The sequence below is a fragment of the Thamnophis elegans genome, chromosome 17 (assembly GCF_009769535.1).
Source record: "Thamnophis elegans isolate rThaEle1 chromosome 17, rThaEle1.pri, whole genome shotgun sequence".
NCBI classification, from domain to species: Eukaryota; Metazoa; Chordata; class Lepidosauria; order Squamata; family Colubridae; genus Thamnophis; species Thamnophis elegans.
This window is the reverse complement of record NC_045557.1, coordinates 1,997,467-2,019,676: the sequence shown is the minus strand read 5'-3', so window position 1 is coordinate 2,019,676 and position 22,210 is coordinate 1,997,467. Positions and strand designations below refer to the sequence as shown.

Sequence of the window (22,210 nt, the reverse complement as noted above, 5' to 3'; positions counted from 1 at the left end):
AATTCGCCAATTCCCAGCATGCTCTGGGGCCGAGATTCTTAGGTGGGTCACTTCTTGGAAGTTCTCCATCCCTGATCTGGAGAGTCTGTGGCAGGAATCACGGGCTCCAGGCTGTGATCATTGATCAGGATAACTAAGCCTTGCTTGGTTTAGGGTTGGGACAAACCGTAACGCCACCCGTTAAGCCAACATCAGGGAACGGTTTGGCTCAAAGCAAAACCCAACCTTCTCCAGATCTTGTGCAGGAGATGCCCCCATTCCCTGATCCCCATCACAGCTGCTGGGGATCGAATCCTTTCCAAGACACGTTTGTGAGTTGCGACACGCCTCACACCACCAGAGCTCCAACCTTCCCAGCCTCCCACCTGGGCAGCGTCTCACCTGGTCCTTCTGGTCGTTGACCTGCTGCCTCTCTTCGTCAATCTGGATGCTCAGCTCCTTCATCTTCCTCTCGAGTTTCCGGTTGGAGGAGAGCAGGACACTTTTCTCCCTGTGGGCACACAAGGCTCAGGTCATTCCCAGGTCCTCCCGGCCACCGGACAAATGGCCTTGGGGGTAAGGCAAGCCGGGTGGCGGGATCCCTGGATGTGATCCCAGGAAGCTTTCCGGGATCAACCACACATTCATGGCGTGTGACAGGAGGAGGCAATTATCTCAAAGAGAGGCCAGAAACCACATCCTCGTTACTTCGTGTTTCAGCCACGGATGGAATAAGCCGCTACTTTACGGAATTAAAAGCCTGTCCGATGATGAACACCACAACTTGGTTGTGATTTTGTTTGTGTCAGGCGCGCAGCCGTCTCTTCCTTTGGATCTTTGGCCTGCCACGCTTCCTATTATTCCCCCTGTGCATTTTCCATTGTGGGGAAATGGGAGAGGGGATTGTACCGAGTTAGACGACATGCAGCCATAACAACATTCTTTCTAGAAAGCCAAGGTCATCCTTTGTCTCTGCACGCTCTGCACCTGGCCGGATCCGGGCGGAAGTGGGACGGCCTCGGGAGACCGGACGTCCCAGGTGAGCGAATGTCACGAAGAGAACGCGCGGAGGGGTTACCTCTCCTCCGCCAGGAGTTTCTCCTGGAGTTCTTGGATCCGCGACTCCAGCTGAGAGACGTTGACGCTGGTCTTCTGCAGTCCTTCATTGCTGGTCAGCCGGCTTTTGAGGTCCTTGTTCTGGCAACAGGAAAGGGGGGGGGGAATATGATAGAAAGTGAGCAGGAAGGAGTGGGGAAGTTTAGAGGGGATCCCACCCCACTCCCCCTCAAATCCTTCCATTCTCTCTTAGACGGCAGCGGGAAAGGATCCCTTAGGAAAAAATAAAACGGGTCGATAAAACGAGACCCAAAAGTGGGATGTGGGAATGACCTTGAAGGACGGAGGAATGAAATGATGATTAGGGAAGAATTGGAAAAGGGAACAAGGAGCCCTCAGCTGCGTAACGAGTGGGGAAAGGAGATATATATCCTTTTAGACCTGCAAGGACATGTGTAGCCTTTACAGTAAAATACTTATTTATTTTACAGTAAAATAGGATCAGGATATGTGCCGAGTCTACCTGGGAAAGGTGACAGCTGAAACCCACAGCTGCATTTGTGTTCCTTGAAAAATCAGGAGGAAAGCCAAGTTTTTTCCCCCCACCATCTTCCTTATTATTTATTATTTCCTCTTTCTGCACAGAAACGTAAAATCAATCCGTAGACAGAGGCGCCTCCTTCAAACACCAAGGAAGGGGGTGATTTCCCCCCACTCCTAAAGCAGACAGAACTTCCATCCCCCTGCAAGGGAGATGGGCGGCCGGAAAATGCGATAAATCAATCAATATTATTTTGCCCGGTGCAGCTTGGCTCACTGGCTCGAGTTACTCAAAGCCGTTCCGCCGAGCGGAGCGATTCGGGCCCGATCAAGGCATGCTCAGAGGCTGCCAAATGCGCAGGGGGGGAGGAGGGGGGGCGTCGGCGTGGTTGCAGAGACGCCAGGGCAAAGCGAAAGGCAGCGTGAAAAATTCGGCCGAGTCCATACGTCACAATTATAAACAACAAGCCTACAATTAAAACGTAAGATTGTGTAATTCCTGTCTGACTTCAGTAAAGAGAAAGAAAGAGAGAGAGAGAGAGAAATCTCTCTTCTTCATCTCCTGGGTTATATAACAGGCATTATTATTATTATTATTATTATTTTGCAGCCAACTGTGGCCAGATGGAACAAAGGAAAAGAAAAATGCTTTTAAAAAGAATATTTAAGTGCTGTGTTGAGCCTCAAAAGGTCCGTAAACATCCTTGAGCCAAGTTCAAACTTGTCGGGGTTGGTCTACCGCAGGGGTAGACGGGGGGTGGAGAAAATGGAGAATTTTTGGGATCAGCAACCTATGAGAGTTTTATTGCTTTAGCACAGGAATAAAATTCAGCCTCTCTTGAATTCCTGGGGTTTTTTTCCCCCCACCAAAAGCAGAAAAAGAGGGGAAGTCCTGGGGAGGGTGGAGAATCTGCAGGAAAGAGCAATAAAATGCATCTTTTCCATCGAAAAATGGGGAAAGGAGACCAAATTTCAGCCCTACGGGAAGCTAAAATGTAACTAATTTCATAATTAGGTGGGCATTGCATGCATTTTTGGGCTTCTAAAAACTGGCCCACAATGAATTTTGGGTTAGGGTGAATGCCCCCCCCCCAGGAAATAAAAGGGGAGTGGAGTTTGCAGGAGACAATTAGTTCCCTTAATTGGTTCGTGACTCTCCGAGAATCCTGGCCAAGTTTTACAGAGATCGGCCTGGCAGCTCTCCAAGCCTGATAAGGTCTGTGACCGTAAATCCTCCCTCGAAAAACTTTGCTGGAGCTGAATGGGCAGAATTCACAGTCAATTAATAAAAGGGGTTTTTGTCGGGACAAGGAGTTGGCTTCAGGCTCTCGGGAAGCCTCGCTCAGAACACCGTCGTAAGTCGAGGACTGCCTGGAATCTCCGCTCTGCCCTCCTGTCACAGCCTTACCTGCCTCTCCAAAGCAACTTTGTCGCATTCCAGGTCTTGGCGGGCCGACCGTTCCTGCAGCAACTCCGCCCGCAGTTGGTCGATCTGCGAGGAAGGGAGGAACGGCAGAGAGAAAGAAGAAGGGGGGATAAACTTAAGTCTGGCCGGGGGGGGGGGGGGGGTGTCCCATCCCGGCCGATGGACGCCTCCCTGAACTATAAACTCATCTTTTTTTTTTCTGCTCGTCCCTGAAGAGCGTTCTTCTTTCGGGGGGTGGGGGGGGCAGCCCAAGAAACGGAGGAATTCCCCCAGGAATGCGGGTTGAAACCTCACGGGGATACACTGCCTCTGAATGGGGAGGCTCCATCACCGCCCAGGAGGAATCCTAGGCCTGAAATATCCTAGCACAAATACCCTCTCCGGAACCATGAATTGAATTGAATTTTATTATTTGTATGCCGCCCTTCTCCGGGAGGACTCAGGGTGGCGAACAATTCAAAAGGGGAACATAAAACGAAATACAAATAATTAAAATAAGCAAGAGTCGCACAACCACACAAGTCGAGAGGGGAGGGGAACTCATCAACCCCAGGCCTGCCGGCAAAGCCAGGTTTTGACGGCTTTCCGGAAGGCCTGGAGAGAGGTGAGGGTCCGAATCCCTGCGGGGAGTTCGTTCCAGAGGGCCGGAGCTGCCACAGAGAAGGCCCTCCCCCGGGTAGTAGCCAGATGGCATTGCCGAGGGGGGTCCCAGTTGTCCCATGGAACAACTGGGACCCCCCCTCGGCAGCCAAAAAGGGCGAGCTGAAAACCAGGGAGTCTTTAAGTTCGAGTCCGGCTTTACGTTACAAACGCCTTTGATCTTCAACCCAACCCAACCCTTCCCTTTTGCGAGATGACAATATTTATGCTGAAGATTGTCTAGACATTTGCAAATCATAGTAATAATAACACCTTTCGCTTGGGTTTTTTATTTATTTTTTCCCAGATGTGTTTTTTTTTTTTCCCCTCCCCAAAACTGCTTGGGTGAGACACAGCTTTAAAAACCAAGGAAATGATAGTCTTGCAGAAAGCTAAATACAGGCATTGACAGTGCCGGAGCGGGCTGGGAGGAGGATACGGGAAGGGATTTAAACACACTGACAGGCAGAGCCTCAATCTGCTTTGACGCGCCCGGCGGATTTTGTACAAAACAGAAATGCAGGACACGCCGAAAGCTCGCTGGTCCAGATGCGAGAGAAGTATTTTTCTTTTTCTTTTATTGCTTGCAAACCAACGGCAGGGCCGAGCATGTGTCAGAATCATGGGTCGGCCATCTGCGGCTCAAGAGCCGCATGTGGCTCTTTCGTCCCTCTGCTGCGGCTCCCTGTTGCCGGTTGGCTGCAGTTGATTGATAGGGCTTTCGGTTAGGACAGGTAGAGGAAAAAGGACGCCGTGCTAGGAGGAGACTCTACGGTGGGGGAACCGGACTTCCAGTCGGCAGAGTAAAAAGGAAGCCATGCTAGAAGGAGACTCTATGGTGGGGGAACCGGACTTCCGGTCAGCTCCAGAATTGAATGGGAGGCTTCCGGTTAGGACTTTTGCACCTGAGTGTTTTAAAGTTGCCGACCTCAGGTCTGCCTAGTTCTGGAATGACATTAAAGTCTAAAATACGGAGGTAACTTGGCAGGGAAGGAGACAAATTAACTTTCGCGTCCAAATAACATGCAACATGTGAGATTTTTCGGGGCCCCCGCCATTAAAAGTGGGGATTGCTTGTTTTGCAACCACTGAGGTACCCCCATTTCCTACTCAGTAGGACTTGGGGCGACGTCCGAGGCCTGATCGCGTCTCACCTGATCTCTGGATCGGTTGATCCTCTCGGTCAAAAGCTCCACCGTGTTGCGTTCCTCGTCCAGCTCCACTTCCAGCCGCTTCAATTTGTCCTGCAAACACGGGGAGGGGCTTAGCAAGGGCAGGGGGGGGGAACCTTTCTGGATCCGCCAAGCGCTTAAAAAACTGAGAGAAAAGTCCCTGTTTTGTGTTGGGTTTTAGCAAATGGGCTGGTAAATTTTTTTTTTTCCTGTTGTGGAACTGGCTGCCTTTCTTAACACCGGGGGGGGGGGGGGTGAGGGGGGGGATCTCTAATTTTTTTCTAGAAAAATGCTGGCTTGTGGAAAATGCAAAGTTTTGCAGTATGGAAAATGCCGTCTCCAGCATTTTCGTTTTTTTTTTTTCTGGGAGGGAAACGCACAGAAAATTAATTGGGGTTATTGCAAAAACTGATTAGCGCAGCACGGAGTTTAATAAAAGGGGAGGGTTAGTTTGAGAGCAGGCGCTGCCCTCTGCTGGTGGGTGGAAGCAATGACGGGCAGCAAAAACAAGCCGTAAAATTGGGCATGGCTCACTTCGCACCTTGTTTAGTGATGGATATTCTGGTAAACTCCGGTCGTAAGTTGAGGACTACCTGTAGCTGTGCCCAAAAGGGGAAGAGAGTGAGATCCGTTCAGAGACCGTACAAACCTCCAATGCTTTGACCTGGCGGGATCGATCGTCCTGGGATCGCTGCTTGGTCTCCATCTCCTGCTCCAGGTTGCGGAATCGCTGGGCCAGGAGTTCCTTGTCCAGGACGGCGTTCTCGAGCTCAGCCTGGCTGTCCTGGAGGGCCTGTTTGAGACGCAGCACCTGGAAGAGGAGGAGGAGAAGGGATGGATGGAAGGGTGGGTGGTTGGAAGGAAGGAAGGAAGGAAGGAAGGAAGGAAGGAAGGAAGGAAGGAAAAATAAAAGGTCAGAGGGAGGAAAGAAATTAAAAGGGGGTAAAGAGAGGAAGGGATGAAGGGAAGGAAGGAAGATGGAATAAAGGAAGGGATGGAAGAAGGAAGAAAAAAGGAAAGGGACAGAGGGAGGAAGGAAATTAAGAGAGGGTGGAAAAAGAGGAAGGGAGGAAAAAAAGGAACAGAGAGGAAGAAAATTAAAAAGAAGGGGAGGGAGAGAGAGAGAAAGGAAAGGAGGAAGGGCGGAGGGAGGGAGGAAGAAAGGAAGGAAGGACAGAAAGGTTGGATAGACATAGGGTTAGGGTGGGTGAATAGATGGATAGATATAGACAGAGAAATAGATGAAAGAGAGATAATAGATGGAAGATAGATAGATCAATAGATAGAGAGATATCGATAGAGAGAGACGAGAAAGAGAGACAGAGAGAGCAAGAGGTACCTACTTCATCTTGGCATCTCCCCAACTCATACTGCATCTTCTCCACTTCCGCGTTCCGGTCCTTCGCCTGTTTCTGGGAGTCGCTGATCTCCTTGCGCGACTTCTCCTTGTACTCCTCCAGCTGGGACTGCAGCTCCGAGAGGGCCTGGTGAGATTCCTCGGTCATCTGCTTCAGCTGGAGGAGGAGAGGACACCCAAGGGGTCACCACAGGGTTGCTTTCGCCCTGGATCCTGCCCCCCATTGACCTTCCTCTGCATTCAGAAAAGTTGGGGTAGGTGCCCAGAGGTAGAAGGTCCTGGGATGTCTTCAAGGTGGCACCTCAGAAAGCTTCAATCTATGGTTCTTGAGCCTGGGGAACCCGTTTTGATGGCCCTCAACAAGACTGACCTCCTTGCTCAGCTTCACGATGCTTCTGTCCAGCAATCTTTTCTCCTCTTCCAGGTCGTTTTTGGCCCTCCTGAGGGCCTCCTTCTGCTTCAGCTCCTCCTGGTAGGAGGTACTCAAGTTCTGGTGCTCCAGGATGAGCCTATTGAGGTTGCGCTGAGCCTCCTCCAGCCGACTCTCCAGGGACCTCTTGGCCAGCAGGAAGTCCTGCTCCTGGTCCGCGGCGTTGTTGACGGACTCTTCCATCTGCTTGCGGTCAGCCTGGAAGCAGGAGGAGGAAAGCAAAAAGGGGAAACTGAGGCAGGGACCAAGAGATCGGCCAAGGAGGAAGCTCCTTTTCCGCTCAAGGAAAGTTTCAGAACCGGATTTGGGAGGGTCATTGAGGCAAGAGACCCCCTCCTCAGATCTGGGCCTACAGATGGAACGCACATCTACTCAAAGAAGACATTGAGAAGTTGACTACCAAGTCACCAAGAGAACCTCGCCCCTCATTCCCCGTACCTCCAACTTGAAAATCTTCTCCTTCAGCCTGGTCTCCACGTCTTGCCAGCTGTCAGCAAAATGGTGGTACTCTTTCAGTTGGGTCTCCAACCCCAAGATCTTACGCCGAAGGTTATCGTTCTCTTCCTGGCTTTCCTGCAGGGTGGACTCCACCAGTTTCCTGGTCTGCTCCATGGCCTCTTTCTCGCCTTCCAAGGCTTCCTTGGTCTACAGGAGGAAAGGATGGAGAAGACAACCAGGTGCCCCATCGCAATTCACCACTAAGCTGGACGCTGAACCCGTTTGGAAAAGCCAGATCTACCTCCTGAGGTTCTTCTTACCTTAAACGCTTCCTCGTAGTCCTTCTGGAGCTGCTGCATCTTTTCTTGGAACCTCAAGTTTAATCCCTGAAGGTCCTGGCTATGGGAAGCAACCTCATCGTCAAGTTTCTCCTTCAGGTCAATAATCTCACTCTCCCGCAAGCGTAGGACCTTGTGTTGGTCCTCCTTCTCCTCCGCCATGTCCTGCAGCTGTTCCTGAGCCTGACGGAGCTCCTGGCGGGAGGATAAAATGAGTCAGAGCCATCCCTTTCCCTGCAGGAAAGGACCACGAATGGTCCGTGGCTTCCATTGGCATGTCAAGTTATGGCAGCCCAACCAATAAGCGAACCCATTTCAAGAGCCGGAAAACTGTTGGAGGACCAGGTAAGAGGCATAACCTCTCAGAAATCCAAGCTTGGGATACTACAAAGCCCCTTAAGACTCATCCTTAAAACATGCCCATGTTCCTCAGCTCTTAAAAATGGCAAAATATGGACATACATATCTGGACCTGTGGCCATTGTCCTATTTGGTGGAAATCGAAGACACAGAGGATGAGCAACGAAGAAGACATAGAAACATGTCCTTTCTACACTAGGAGTAGAGGACCAATCTGGCACTCAAGCACCCATCAGGCCACGGGAATGTGATCAGAGGATGATGGAGCTTGGGAGTTCTTCAACCATCATCGGAGGTCCCGACCTGGTGGTGTTTCCACACACAGTTACGAGGTCCATCTTAGCGTTTCTCCACGGTGAATTTCAACTCCCGTGGAAGCTGGGGAATTCTGGGAGTTGAAGTCCATCGCAACCACCTTGAAAGTGGTCTAGTTGGTTGTTCTCTGCTGCTAAGCGCACCTTTCTTAGCTTATGGAGCCCCTCGGCGTCCGTAGAACGGTTCCGGAGCTGCTCCATCTCTTTCCGCGCGGCTGCAAAGTGCTCGCGGCTCTCCTTCAGGTCCTCCTCAAACTCCTCGCGTTCCACTTTCACCTGCATCAGCCTGGAAGAGGTGAAGGCCACCGACCGCGTCAACCACCAAGGGAGCCAGTAACAAAAATGTATCGCCACAATGCTGGAAATGTAATGCTGCACTAGGGACCTTCTACCACACGTGGTGGGAGTGAACAAAAGCTAGGGCTTTTTGGCACCAGATAAGGGGGTATTTGGAAGAGGTCAGTGGTGGGATTCAAATAATTTAACAACCGGTTCTCTGCCCTAATGACCAGGTGGGTAGGCGGGGCTCGGTGGTCATGTGACTGAGCGGACGTGGCCAACTCAACGTCACTCAGGTCGATGGGCACTTTGCCTTAGCTGTTACATGAAGAGCCGAGGTGGCGCAGTGGTTAAATGCAGCACTGCAGGCTACTTCAGCTGACTGCAGTTCGGCTGTTCAAATCTCACCGGCTCAGGGTTGACTCAGCCTTCCATCCTTCCGAGGTGGGTAAAATGAGGACCCGGATTGTTGTTGGGGGCGATATGCTGACTCTGTAAACCGCTTAGAGAGGGCTGAAAGCCCTATGAAGCGGTATATAAGTTGAACTGCTATTGCTATTCCTTCCTTCTCCCTCTATCCCTCCCTCCATCCTTTTCCTTCCTTCCTTCTCCCTCTCTCTCTCCATCCTTTTCCTTCCTTCCTTCCTTCCTTCCTTCCTTCCTTCAAGGTTGACTCAGCCTTCCATCCTTCCGAGGTGGGTAAAATGAGGACCCGGATTGTTGTTGGGGGCAATATGCTGACTCTGTAAACCGCTTAGAGAGGGCTGAAAGCCCTAGGAAGCGGTATATGAGTCAAACTGCTATTGCTATTGCTATTGCTACAATGTAATAAGGGTTAACTGGAGAGGCAGTTTCTGTAAGCAGGGCACTAACGATTAGGCTAGAAACAACACCAGAATGTTCCCTTCCTGCCTTCCTTACAGGATCAGCTCTGTAAAGTGGGGAAAAAAACAAAATGAGATTTCTTCCAACAACCGGTTCTCCGAACTGCTTTAGAAAGTTACCAACCGGTTCTCCCGGATAGGTGCGAGCCGGCTGAATCCCACCACTGGAAAAGATGCTAAATCAAAAGATGGGAGTTGAGGCCAGAATTATTATTTCTACTAGGGATCACAAAAGGGAAAAAAAAAAGCATGTCAAAGGCGGACTATATTTAATGCTGCATATTTTAATGGCGGAGAGACTGGTTTTTTTTGCGCAAAAAAATGGAAAAATAAGGAGACTCCCTTGGAACAAGAAATAACAAAGACGGTACTGACGTGCGCAGAGATGGACAGACTGACTCAAAGACGAGGGTGAGACGGAATTATCGTGAAATCTGAGACAAATGGTACCGATGGTTAGAAAAGGCCGGGACAGAAAAACACAGACAAGTTAAGAACTGGAAAATATGGTATTACGAACGTGTGATAAGGTAGGAATTGGATATGCATTTGTACGGTTAGTAATTATATAAAAGAAAGGATCAACTGACTACATACACCTATGTAAAGGATAGAAAATGTAATTGTTGTAAGATCTAATCACTATATGGAAACGTTTATGCCAGAAATGTTGCAATGTTTTTAATCTTTATCTAATAAAAAAACTTTTTATACAAAAAAACGACCACCACCAAGGGAGGCAGGAAGTCAGAAAGCCAACGACAGCAATGGGTTGTCAAAGACAATTTCACACCATGATTGAAGCCGTCTGGGGAACGGCGGCTGGAGAACCAGCCGAGATGCATGGAATCCATGCGTGAAGCCCCTCAAGGTGATGGTTGAAAGCGATGGGGGCGGGGTCTTCAGAGGAGACGGTGGACCGGGAAATGTGGCTTACTCACTCTTGTTTGACGCTACGGAGCTCCTCCTTGTTCCGCTGAGACACCTCCTTCCAGTGAGTGGCCTCCTCTTGGCTCTCCTGAAGCTCCGTCTGGAGAGTCCTCACCAGGGAGTTGACCTTCTGCCTCTCCGCCTCCAGGCTGTCTTGATCCTACCCAGAAGAAACCCAACGTTCAGAGATTCCAAGAAGAGGTAGAACCCAAAACAAGATCTCCAAACCCAAGGTGGACCTCGTTTTGGAGAATGATCACCGGGTCCTCTCAACGTCTCACTCCTAGACATCCCAGGAACTAAAGCTCTCAAGCTCAGAAGGTCCAAGGTTAACAAGTGACGTCCCTTTCTTTGCCTAAATCCTGGTCTCGTGGTCACCTCTCAGATCTGGCCCGCGGGACGCGAGTTTGACACCCCTAATCTGGCATGTCAACGGGAGGTTGGGCGCGCATCCTCACAGGTGGGACTTCCACCTGCAAGATGAGGCAGACCAGGCCACTCACCTGAGACACGTCCTCCATGTTGCGTCTCAACTGCTCCATGTCCTGCTGGTACTCTTGCCGGACCCGATCCAGCTCCTTGTCGTGGCTGGCCACCTCCTCCTTCAGGGCCCCCTTCAGAGCCGTCAACTCGCGTTCCCTCTGGCGGAGCTGGTCTTCCTGCTTCTGCTTGGCGGTCAAGATCTCCTCCAGGTCTTCGCGGGTCTCCAGAAGCTCCTGAGGAAAACAAGGAAGAGAGAAACATCGTCTCTGGGCCTGGCTCGGCCGGAGGGGTTTCGTCCCATGTCCACTTGGGTGTCTCTCCGCTGACCTTCAGCAAGGCTTCCTGATCCGGGCTGGTGGAGGAGACCTCTTGAAAGCGGTCCAGGGCCTTCTGCATCTCGGTCAGTTGGTCTTCGAGGTCGGTCAGCTTGGCTTCCAGCTGCTCCTTGACAGCTCGGACGTCCCTCAACCTTTAAAGGGAGGGAAGAAGCGTTAAGTGTTGATCGAAAGAAAGACACAATTCTGGACGCATCAGCTCTCACGCAATGACCCGCCTGATTTAAGATGGTCCTTGAGTTACGAACACAACACCCACGGCTAACCACAGGGGTCCTCCAGCTGGGCCCAATTTGACAGCTTTTGGGGCCCAATTTTGCAGCTTTTCTTTTTTGCCACGGACGTTAAGTGAATCACTGCAGTTGCTCAGTGAATCGTGGTGAAACAAAACCCAATTTTGCTTGTTGGAAGCCAGCTGGGAAGGTCACAACTGGAGATCGCAAGGGCCCAAATTTTGATCTCGTGACGGTGGGGGTCCTCGACATACGGCCACCATTGAAAAGCTCCAGATTCCAGTGAAACATCCGTCGAGCGAGTTTCGTCTCCTTTGACCCAGTTGTTAAGTGAATCCGGCTCCCCCTGCTCACTTTGCAAAGCGGGAATCGCGCGGCCTTGGGAGACGGCAACGGTCATAAGTATGAGTCCATGGCCAAGGGTTTGAGGCTGCAATGGTCGTTAAGTGTGAAAAGGGGGCCCGAGTCCTTTTCTTTTCAGGGCTGTCGAAACTTTGAATGGTCATTAAATAGATTATTGCACAGTACTATTTATATTTGGAATAATATTCATCCCTCGAGCAAGTTCCTGAATTTCCAGCTGGGGAGACCAGCCTGGGGGGGTGGGGAGGGAAGGGGGGAAGCCTGGAAGGGGGACGGGGTCTGCATTGGACGCCCCCCCCTTTGCACCCTCCCCTGCAAGGACCCCCTACTCACTCTTTCCCCGTGCTCTGGAGCTCCTGGCTCTTCTTCTCAAAAGCTTCCCGGAGTCGCTGGCATTCTTCCTCCAGTTCCTGCAGCCGGATTTGGAGGTGTCGAGGAAGGCTCTGGGCCACCTGTGTGTGGAACCCCGATTCAGTCACCCTCCTTTTTCATCCCTTCATTTCAATCGTAGTTATTGATTGAAATGCGTTTATGGAGACGGTTTCATTGGTTGGTTTAAAGGAATACGTCGAGGTGTATTCATCTTTTCTTTTCTGCCACACTTTCTACTATTCTACTAGCCATTTGTTTATGGTGGGAAAATGGGAGTTAGATGATATGCAGCCATAACAACATTCTTTCTAGAAAGCCAAGGTCATCCTTTGTCTCTGCACCTCTGCACCTGACCGGAACTGGATGGGTGGAAGCTACCAGCATGGCAGTGGGAGATTGGACCGTGGGATGGACTTGTAGGGGTGGGGGGTGCAAGATCTTGAACTTTCAACCGGGTGGGGAAAACTGGGAAGCTTTCAGATCCGGGTTTCCCCAGATGTGCCAACATGGCTCTCTCCATAAATTGGAACTTTGAGCAATACTTTGCCTCGGACTCCGATTTAATTTTGGATGCTATTTGGAACGCTGACGTATTATTTAAACCGTTATTAAATTATTCCTGTCATTGTGAGTCATTGTGCACGCAAGGTTGCGTCGTTACTGTTTTTGCAAGCTGCCCCAGAGGTGCCCAGAGGCCAGGCGGCAAATACGTCTAAATTACATACGTTATATATGCATATTTAAATTGGATTTGAATTTTTTAAAAGGAGCGGGACGCAGAGGAATAAACTTCGGCAGAGTGAGTCAGCCACGGTTTGGGGTGCCTGTTTTCACACTTCGCCGGAAGTCTTTTCTCCCCAGCTCTGATTGGCACGGCCAGTGGCTGTGGGAGATGGGAGTCGGAGTCCAAAAGTCTCCTGCCCCTCCTCCAAGGGAATTAACTGCAGCCAAGCACACATAGACACACAACCTATAGCCAGGAGCAAGAAATATAAGATTATTTCGTCCACCTTGTTCCGGCTGTCCGCTTCGTCCATTTTTGATTTTGTTTTGGTTATCTCCGCGCTGGACTCCCTCAGCTCCGATGAAGGGACGGCCTTCCTCCCCAGCCAGGAGAAAAGAAAAAGTGCTTTTAAGTTCAAATTTTCTTCCAAATTTAAAAAAAGGAAGCAAACTCCCATTTCTTAGGGGCGGCCATTTTCTTAAGAGAACCCTCGCGTCAAGTGGCTAGACCTCATGGTTGAAAGGGGGGACGCTCCTCCCCCCCCTCGGAAGCAGCAACTGTGGTGTGTATTTCGGGGGCAAACTTACCGCAAACGCCTGGATTTTCTCAAAGATCAGGTTGGTTTTCCGCTTCGCCGTGGCGTCGCTATCGCTGCTCCTGAAAAACGACAAGAGTCGGCCAGCGAAAGTGAAGGAGGGTTTGCAGCACCCTTATAATCCTGAATAAACGGCAATCTCCTGACGAGCGGTAACCCTGGTTAAGGAACTGCCGGCGAGGGTCCCATCAAATCTGACCAAGCAGGAGAGGGGGCTGAGACAACAGAGCCTCCAGCTTTAGGGAGAGTCTACCCCAAATGCTGGCGGGGGGGGGGGGGGGGGCTGGACCAAAATATGAGGGAAGGCCCTGTCTAACCAGGTGTTTGTGGACTTCCCGGAAGCTTCCGGCTGCCCGCTGTGGGAAACAGAGGGTGGAATTCCCGCAGGGCTATTTCAAATTTCTCACCACTTCAAAGAGCACCGTGGCCAAAGGAAGAAAAGGAAAAATGTGAAAACATACTGTATTTTTTCGGACTATAAGACGCACCAAGATTTCGAAGAGGTTAAGTAAGAAAAAAAAAATTGTCCTCCCTGGCCCCCAGGAGCACTCTGCAAACTTCAGCAGGCCTGGGGGGGGGGAGGCAAAAACGCCCCCGTTTTTGCAAAAAAAGGATCATTATTTGCAAAAACGGGAGCGGGGACAGGGCTTCAATGTATAAGGCGCACCAACATTTCCACGCTCTTTTTTGGGGGTGGGTGGGGTGGAAGGTCTGTCTTAAATGCCGAAAAATAAAGTATTCTAAGCTGGGGGAAAGTGGCTGATCTGGGAAAAGATAACCAGGATCCAACCTGGTTAGTCCTGACATGGGGAGAGTTTAAGCATTCAGATAGGAAATCCACGGGGGCCGCCCAGATAAGATTCAGGGAGATGCCTGGGTGAGCTCAACCAGGGTTAGGCTCAGCTCAAGCCGGCTTTCGGGGTTTACCTGTCCTTCAGGATGCTGTAGATGACTTCCTTGGTGTATTCGCTGCTCCCCGGCTGGGCCACTTTCTGCTGATCCCTCAGAAGGTCTGGGGTGGACTTCAGCTGGAAGAGTAAAGCCAACTTTGGTGAGTCAAAGAGGGCCTGGGCGGGTGGGCGGCTAATCACAGAAGTGACCATCCTTGACCAGACAAAGTCCACTTAAGTGTCTCTGGGTTAGAGTAACCTGATCGTGGTCTGTTTTACAGATCACCGTATGCGCTAAGAAGAAAGACGTTCTCCCGGTGGCTACCTTAATGGCATCCAGCCGTAATTCACTTCCCAGAGAGAAGGGGGTGACAAAGATGCTACTGGACTACAAGTCCCATCATCAAAAGGATTGTGGTTTCCCCACCAGACCCAGGACTGATCGGGAAATTGAGAGTCTAGCAAAGATATCCAGAAAATTACCTGCAAATCAGACTGGATTTTTCTCGTCTGTTTCTCCGTCCCGGGCTCGTCCAGACTCTTGTTGACCCAATCCTGGATCATCTTAGACTTGTCTACTTCCTTCTCCTTCTTCACCTCTTGACCGGAAGCTCCCCGGCTGCCCGGGGAGTTCGCCGAAACGAGCGGCTTAGCCGCCGAAGATTGTGCTACTTCTTTGAAATCTCCTGGATGATGTCTGTTGATCTCTCGTTCTCGTTCGTCATCCATATCGCGGTAAGCGCTCCTTCCGTCGAGGCTCCGGGAGCGCTGATGGCTCTCAGGGGAGACCCGGGTCCTGCGGGAAGCTCGGCCCCTCGGGGGAGCCTTCCCATCAAATTTGTGGATCAAGGAGTCCACGGAGGACAGAGGCTTTGTGTCAATGTCGCCGTTGTTGGTCCGGATTGGTTGGGTCGGTTCAGGTGAGTCTGTGTCTGAGGACACCAGCTTGGGGACTGGTCGCAAACCAGAGAAATTGGTGGTTGTGGGTTCCCTGAGGTTGGGGAGCCTGGGGGGAGAGGGATTCCGCGCACCAGAACCCCTTTCTGGGATGCCTGAAGTGGAGGACTGGGAATTATAACCCAAGTTATGAGTTCGAGAGTGGCTCGCCTCTTGAGGTTCGCTCGTCTCAGGTTCAAGCAAAGAACTGTGGGACTGAGTGCGCCGCAGGTGCTGCTGCCCCATGGATTTTTTGTGGGGCAGGGTCCGATAGCCACTATGGGCAGCAGAGGAAGGGTTGGTGCGAGACACGCGAATCCCATCCAAGCTATCCGCTTGGGGCACTCGTTGGAGACCCGGTTCCTCATCCGAGGTGCTGTACTGAGACCCATATCGAGAAGGTTTCACCCCGTAAGGATTTTCGGGAAGATCTGAGTCGGAGCTGATGGACCCCGAAATGTCCTTGGATGAAGACCCCGCTCTGGGAGAGCCCAGAAAAGTCTCCTCAAAAGTCTGAGCCGGCCTTTCATATTTGTTTCCTCCTTTGATCTGTACCCCGAAGGAATCGCCTCCTTTTTCACCGCTGTTGAGGACCACAAAAGGTTGACCGTCGATACCCTGAACTCGCACGGCAACACCGTAGGAGCCCGGCTTGCCTGCCTTGGGGCGGGCTTTTTGGGATCTCCTGGGCTCCTTCAGGTCATCGATGAACCGGATCTGGACTCCGTAATCTATGGGGCTGTGCTTCTCCACTAGGGTGCCATTCACAGAATGGTCCATTCTCCACGAGTCGGCGGTCGCGAAGGATCCTGAACGGGGGGGAGAAGGCGAAGAAGACAAGACAGAAGATGAAGCATCACAGAGCAGCAAGGAAAGTTATTGCAGTCATTTGGGGGTGGAAGAGGGGGTGGAGAGGACGGTAATTATTTAACACACACAACATTACACACAGGTGCATTGAGTCACAAAGCTTGGAGGGAACGCGGCTCCTTCTCCAAACCTCACAAGGCAGAAGTGGAAAGTCTAGAAATAAAAAAAAACTCGGCTTCTACATCCCAAATTCCCCGCCTTACGCGATAGATCGGACAGAAACATGACCAGGTAGGATAAACTTTGGTCCAGGTGCCGTGACATTAAACCTTTTTTAGATACTTTTGGCCTGGATCTGGTTGTGTTTCCTGAGACAGTAAAAAGCAGGCACTTAGTCCCAAAAACCCTCTTTTTATTTCAACGGCTGTGAATTATGTTCATTCACAGCCCGTAATGAGTCCCAAATAGTTTGTAAAGAGTCTGACCGAAGTCTGCCAAAGTCTTTCGGGATAAGGCTGATAAGCACCCACCTTTATTACCCTTGAAATTCTGCCAGACCTAATTGGCCATTAGCTTTGCAAGGCCACACGGAGCTTCAGAATTTACACCGACCAGAACGAATACAGTTGCTTCCTGCAAAGGCTTTGCTCCTCCTTTATGTCTTATGGGAGGGGCCAATCATCTCCAAGCCTTACTCCCAAGTCGCCCCTTTTGTGTTAACTGTTCTTGCCTTCTAGCAGCTCTGCGCATGCGTGCACAGGAAAACAGGCTCCCCCTGTTCCTCTGCCCTGCTGATGTCCGACTCTGGAGGCTCCAGAGGCAGCACATAATTCCCAGATGGCCCTGGCCCCCTCTCTACCTCCGACGCAGCGCCCTCGTCCGAGCCTTCCCCGGACTCCAGGACTGGCCCATGTTCCTCCCCAACCCTCCTCACTCTCTGAATCTGCCGCCAGCTCTGCAGGCCGCCGGCGGACCACAGGTTGAGTTTCCACTGACATACGACCAAATCAGCTAATTGTATTTTATTATAAAGCTCCATTTATCAGAATCTTGCAGGTTTGAAAGTATCCAATTCCCAACTGTCTCCTATACGTCCTGAGAAACCAGGGAGGGTCCCTTCTAAAGTGTCTTTCTCTGCCCGTTGTGTCGTTATACGGGTACAGCCGTCTTCGGTTGCATCTCCATCTCCCAAGGCCTTCCTCGCACGAAAACATTAGAAATAGGAACCGAAAAGAACCCGCAAAAGGAGAGGTAACAACCATTTCGCTCGGGTTCACATCTAGCTTTTCACAAGCAAAAAAGCCGCAAGGTGGCTTGGAATACACACACACACACACACACACACACACACACACACACACACACGGCGTGCAAGGAGGCGTGTGGAGCGAAGGCAGGGCAAACACAATCTCTTTCCTCGCTTCGGATGCTCTGCGGGTGCTGCCAATTTCTTTTCAGCCGAGGGACCCAAGACCCCATCTGGTGGGGAAACTTGGCTCCCGGCCCCTGGCAGTGGTGGGAGGAATGCTCCCCTCGCTTATTTTTTTTCCTCACATTATTACCGTTAATTATATTGGCCTCCCGCTTGCCAGTTTTACGGGAAGTTTCGGATCGCTCTCATGTCCCACCGGGCATCCCGTGTTTTAACCGGCGCAGGGCTGGTCTCTCGTTCAGCGTAACTCGGAAGAAAGCCGTCCTCATAATGGTGACGCCGAAGGGGAGGGAGGGGAAGGGGCTGGGGACCTTGGACGTCCACAGGAGGAGGAGGAGGAAGGAAAGCTGTGGATACGGACTGCACAAGCGTGCAGAAAGCATTGTAGGACCTCGCGATCAGGGAGTTGAGAGAGGAGGAGATTCTGCAATGCTGTTTCAACTGTCAAATGGACCCCCCCTCCCCACTGCCACAGAGCCCCTGGGCTTCTCCCAAGAACACCATGCTGGAAACCCCCCTTTGATCCGTACACACACACATACACACACACAAACACACCGACATCTCTCGTGATCCAAGGCTCCGTACTCACTGCGGCTGGTGCAGCATAGAAAGTCATCCAGGATTCTGGTTGGGAGGAAGCTGTGTGAAAGACCCCTCCCTCGTCAAAGGAGGGACGTGAGCAGGCCCGGCATTGGGGGGGGGGGGGCTAGAAGTTTGCAGGGCCAGCTCTCCCCCTCCCCTCCCCAAAAAACTCTGGGTCTCAGCTCTTACTTTTTCTCTCTCTCTTTTTGCAATATGATGCAAGAACCACCAAGGTGGCCGAGCTGCCCTTCCGAACGGCCGGATGGGCTTCTCCTCCCTGCCCTCTTCCGCCTCCCCTCTCCAGACTGGATGCCTGACCACAGCCTCCCCCTCCCCTCCACCACCCACTCCCCACTCCCACCGAAACACAGGAGCTTCCACTGCTGGAGGCCCAGAGAATAGGAGAATATTCCCCCAGGAGGAAACAAGAGGTGAGAGCGAGGATGGAGGCAGGGAGGAGGAGGAGGAGATGCAACACACACACACACACACACACACACACACACACACACACACACAGAGCCCATGTGCAGCCGGTCAGCTGGGGCCAGAGAAGGGGGGGGAGGGTATCGCAGAGCATTTCTTGAGCCTGGGGGGGTGGGGATGACGACTGCAGAGTCCTTTCGGGATGTGCGAGCTGGACAGCCAAGCTGGGAGGGGAGAAGGAGAGGGGATCAAAAGATAGGAAAGATAATGAGATGCTTCAAATTTAGGGGGGTTTTTTGGGGGGGGAATCAGTGAATGATGAAAGGCGGGAGATGTGGATGGGAAGGAAGGAAGGAAGGAAGGAAGGAAGGAAGGAAGGAAGAGGGAGGGTGCAAATATGGATAGAAGGAAGGAAGGAAGGAAGGAAGAGGGAGGGAGGGAGGGAGCAAAGGTGGATGGAAGGAAGGAAGGGAGAGGGGAGGAGGGTGCAAATATGGATAGAAGGAAGGAAGGAAGGAAGGAAGAGGGAGGGAGCAAAGATAGATGGAAGGAAGGAAGGAAGAGGGAGGGAGGGAGGGAGGGAGGGAGGGAGGGAGCAAAGATGGATGGAAGGAAGGAAGGAAGGAAGAAGCAAAAGAATACGGAAGGAAGATCTGAATGCAAAGGAAGGGAGTGAAGGAGAAAGAGAGAAAAGGAAAGGAAGAGAGGAGGAAGGAAGGAAGGAGAAAAGAAGACGGAAGGAAGAAAGATATAAATACGAAGGGAGGGAGGGAAGGAAAAAGAGAGAAAAGGCAAGGTAGAGAGGGAGGGAGGAAGATCTGAATGCGAAGGAAAGGATTGGAGGAGGGAAGGAAAAGAGAGAAAAGGAAAGGAAGAGAGGAGGAAGGAAGGAAAGAAGGAGCAAAGAAGATGGAAGGAAGGAAGATATAAATGCGAAGGGAGGGAGGGAAGGAGAGAAGGAAAAAGAGAAAAAGAAAAGTAGAGAGGTAGAGAGGGAGGAACGGAAAAACGGACAGGAGAGCCAACGAGGCTATTTTCCAACCCCGACTTTCCAGCTTGGTTGGACTACAGGGCCCATCACCCAAGGGACGGGGAGCACCGCAGCCCAACAGCCAGAGACGAGCAGGGGAATAAGAGAGGCAGGCTGGGAAAAGGATATCGACAACTTCCGTCCGGAGGAGGAAGGTCGCCCGATGGCCGGCCCCGAAGCGCTGAGAAAGGATCGGTCGCTAGCAGGCTCGAGAGCGGCGTGGAGCTTCCGTGGGGAAGAGCAGTCTACCCTGGGAAACTTCCTTCTGGAACCGTTCCTTTTGACTGCAACCCGGAAGGGAGCCGGACTCCAACTCGGGGCTCCCCAACGTTCCCGGCTGTGGCTGCTGGTCAGTGTCCAACTTCCCTGGACAGAGGCCAGATCCCGGGGGGGGGGGTAAGGGGGGGGCCAGAGGCCTCCGCAATCGATGGAGCCAGGACAGCCGGAAAGGCCAGATAAGGGACAGAGAAAGGACTCCGACGCAGACCGGGCAGCGTGCCCAGCTGGCCTTTTCTGGCTACCACCAGCCCCATCGTCCCCTGCCGGCCTGTTTGAAGTCCCTGGGAAGAAGGGGAGTGCACCATGGGGGGCGTCACCATTTCCCTTTTGGCTTTTATATATGTTGATTTACAAAGATAAACGTTGTATCACCGCCCTGAGTGGGTAGGAATTGGGCAGCTCATCCCTTATAATAATTTATAATATAAATTATTATTATTGGACACACAACAATGTGGAACCACAGCTGCCATTTTCAAGGGGGGAAAAAATCTGTGGTAAAAGTTCTTTCCAAGAAGCCAGGAAGAACTATTATTATTATTATAATTGCTATTATTTCTGTCAGGACTGAGCGGGAACAGTTTTAAGGTTGGACTCCAAAGCCAATCAGGCACAGCCGAGCAGTGGGCCTAGGGAGAAGAGGTGAGGCCTTCACACTTCACCCTTATATATCCCCCCTGGGGTTCCAAAGCCCGCCATTTCCAGCCAATTGGGAAGAGGTGGCCTCCTCGAGCCGGGCGGACATTGGTCGCTTTGAGCGGGCTCGGGGACCAATGGAAGGGCCCGGCTAAGAGCCAATGAGAAGCTGGAGAGGGTCCACCAATCAGCTGAGGGGGCGAAAGGGGTATAAAAGGAGGCGCTGCTGAGGCAAAGGGCCAGATTGCCTAGAAGGAGAGCTGGAGGGAAGGAGGGCTGAAGCCATGGCTGATCCCTGAGGAGAAGAGCTTAGACTGGAAGAGCTGAAGCCACCTCAGCTGCAGGAGGAAGGAAGGAAGGAGAAGCAGCTGGAGGGGAGAAGAGCTAAAAGGTGGAAAGGAGACCACCAGGAGAGAAGATGCTGCATGATTCAGAAGGAAGAGACCCCCCTGAGCTGAAGCCACTTGGACCCCAAAAGGCCAAAGATTAGGAAGAGTAGAAGCAGCCCCTGAGGTAAAAAGCTGAAGTCACTATATACCTCAGGAGGTGGAAAGGAGGCCACCAGGAAAGCAGGAGCTGGAGGAGTCACTTTGGAGACAAAAAGAGCTCTAAGCCACTGCCCATGATCTCTGCTTGGCCCTCCATCCTGAACAGAAAGGAAGGGCATTCACATGATTGGGGGGGGGGAGGAATGTCAACTACCTGTGACTGGAGCTCACAGGTTATAAATCAGATACATGGGGGTGGAGTGGGTTAATCTCAGGTGGGCTCCTACCAGTTTGGCCAAACTGGTAGTTGGTGGCCTGGGTCACTGGAACCAGGCCTGCCATCTTGGATTTTTGGTCCTGTGCATAAGCAGAACAATTACACAAATGTAAATTGTTCTTCCTTTTTTTTAACATTTTGCACATGTGCAGAGAGACCTATTTTTGTGCAAATGTACATTGATGCATCTGGTGTGCGCATAAGCGAAGCAAGCATGCACATGTGCAAATTTTTTTGCATGCCAGGAGCAACCCACCTCTGGTCAATCTGATTCATAGCCACAACACACATTTTGTGTGAAGTCCAATGCAAAAGTTTCCTTTTGTGGTTTAGGAACTCTAGCTATGTTCAAAGATTTGCAAAGAATGTGTGGTTGTGTTGTGTTGTGGAAGGTGTTGTGAATGCCTGCGCAGAACTTTGGCTATAATATTGTATTAGACAAATGGGAAAAAAATGGGAACAAACTTAAAAATGACACTATCAGTTGCATACAAGGAAAACCAGTACAAAATGTTTCACAGATGGCACCAACAAGGTTAGCTAAAATCTTAAATACCTCCCCAAAATGTTGGAAAAGCCAATCAATACACGGAACATATTACCATTTATGGTGGACCTGTGAGGAGGCTAAAAAATTTTGGGGGAAAAAATCAAAAATTGGCTGGCGGGTTAAAATAGAATGGAAACCTGAAGTTTTCCTATTAGGAATAATGTCTGCGAAATACAAAAAAGAAATCCAGTATTTAACACTACATATAATTACAGCGGCAAGGATTGCCTTTGCCCAGAAATGGAAAAACAAATTAATTCCAAACAAAGATGAAATAATAAAGGTTATAAACTGGGCCGAAATGGACAAACTAACTAAAGAAATCCAGGGAAAAAGAAGAATCAGAATTCTACCAGATATGGGATAAATGATTTAAGTGGATGGAGGGAAGAAACAAGAATCAATGAAGGAATATAAACAAAACTCAAAAAATAACAGTTATGGGTAAAATAAGAGGGTTAAGAAGGGTGAAATCCAAATGAAATACAATAGAAGGGGAAATAATATAAGGTGAGCAGTATCGATTGGCAATTGCTATTAGAAAGAACAGGAAGCTCCTGTTCGTATTGTATTGTGTAAATGTGGTGTACGTCTAAGTTTTGTGTGTGTGTGTATTTTACATGT

General features: G+C 50.9%; 1 protein-coding gene across 1 annotated transcript in view; it reads right to left on the bottom strand.

Moving 5' to 3' along the window:
• CGN (cingulin) overlaps positions 1–22,210 on the bottom strand; it is a 32,476-nt gene that overhangs the window by 4,025 nt on the left and 6,241 nt on the right. Inside the window, exons 2-19 of the mRNA XM_032233827.1 lie at positions 14,621–15,882; positions 14,175–14,275; positions 13,240–13,309; positions 12,939–13,025; positions 11,890–12,008; positions 10,953–11,094; positions 10,646–10,858; positions 10,154–10,302; positions 8,194–8,335; positions 7,358–7,570; positions 7,038–7,244; positions 6,540–6,797; positions 6,156–6,326; positions 5,462–5,623; positions 4,795–4,884; positions 2,984–3,067; positions 1,058–1,176; positions 382–490 (exon numbers count right to left, since the gene is read on the bottom strand). Coding sequence (XP_032089718.1) covers positions 382–490; positions 1,058–1,176; positions 2,984–3,067; positions 4,795–4,884; positions 5,462–5,623; positions 6,156–6,326; positions 6,540–6,797; positions 7,038–7,244; positions 7,358–7,570; positions 8,194–8,335; positions 10,154–10,302; positions 10,646–10,858; positions 10,953–11,094; positions 11,890–12,008; positions 12,939–13,025; positions 13,240–13,309; positions 14,175–14,275; positions 14,621–15,853 — 3,669 coding nt within the window. The 5' untranslated portion in view covers positions 15,854–15,882. The remainder of the gene's footprint in view (positions 1–381; positions 491–1,057; positions 1,177–2,983; positions 3,068–4,794; positions 4,885–5,461; positions 5,624–6,155; positions 6,327–6,539; positions 6,798–7,037; positions 7,245–7,357; positions 7,571–8,193; positions 8,336–10,153; positions 10,303–10,645; positions 10,859–10,952; positions 11,095–11,889; positions 12,009–12,938; positions 13,026–13,239; positions 13,310–14,174; positions 14,276–14,620; positions 15,883–22,210) is intronic.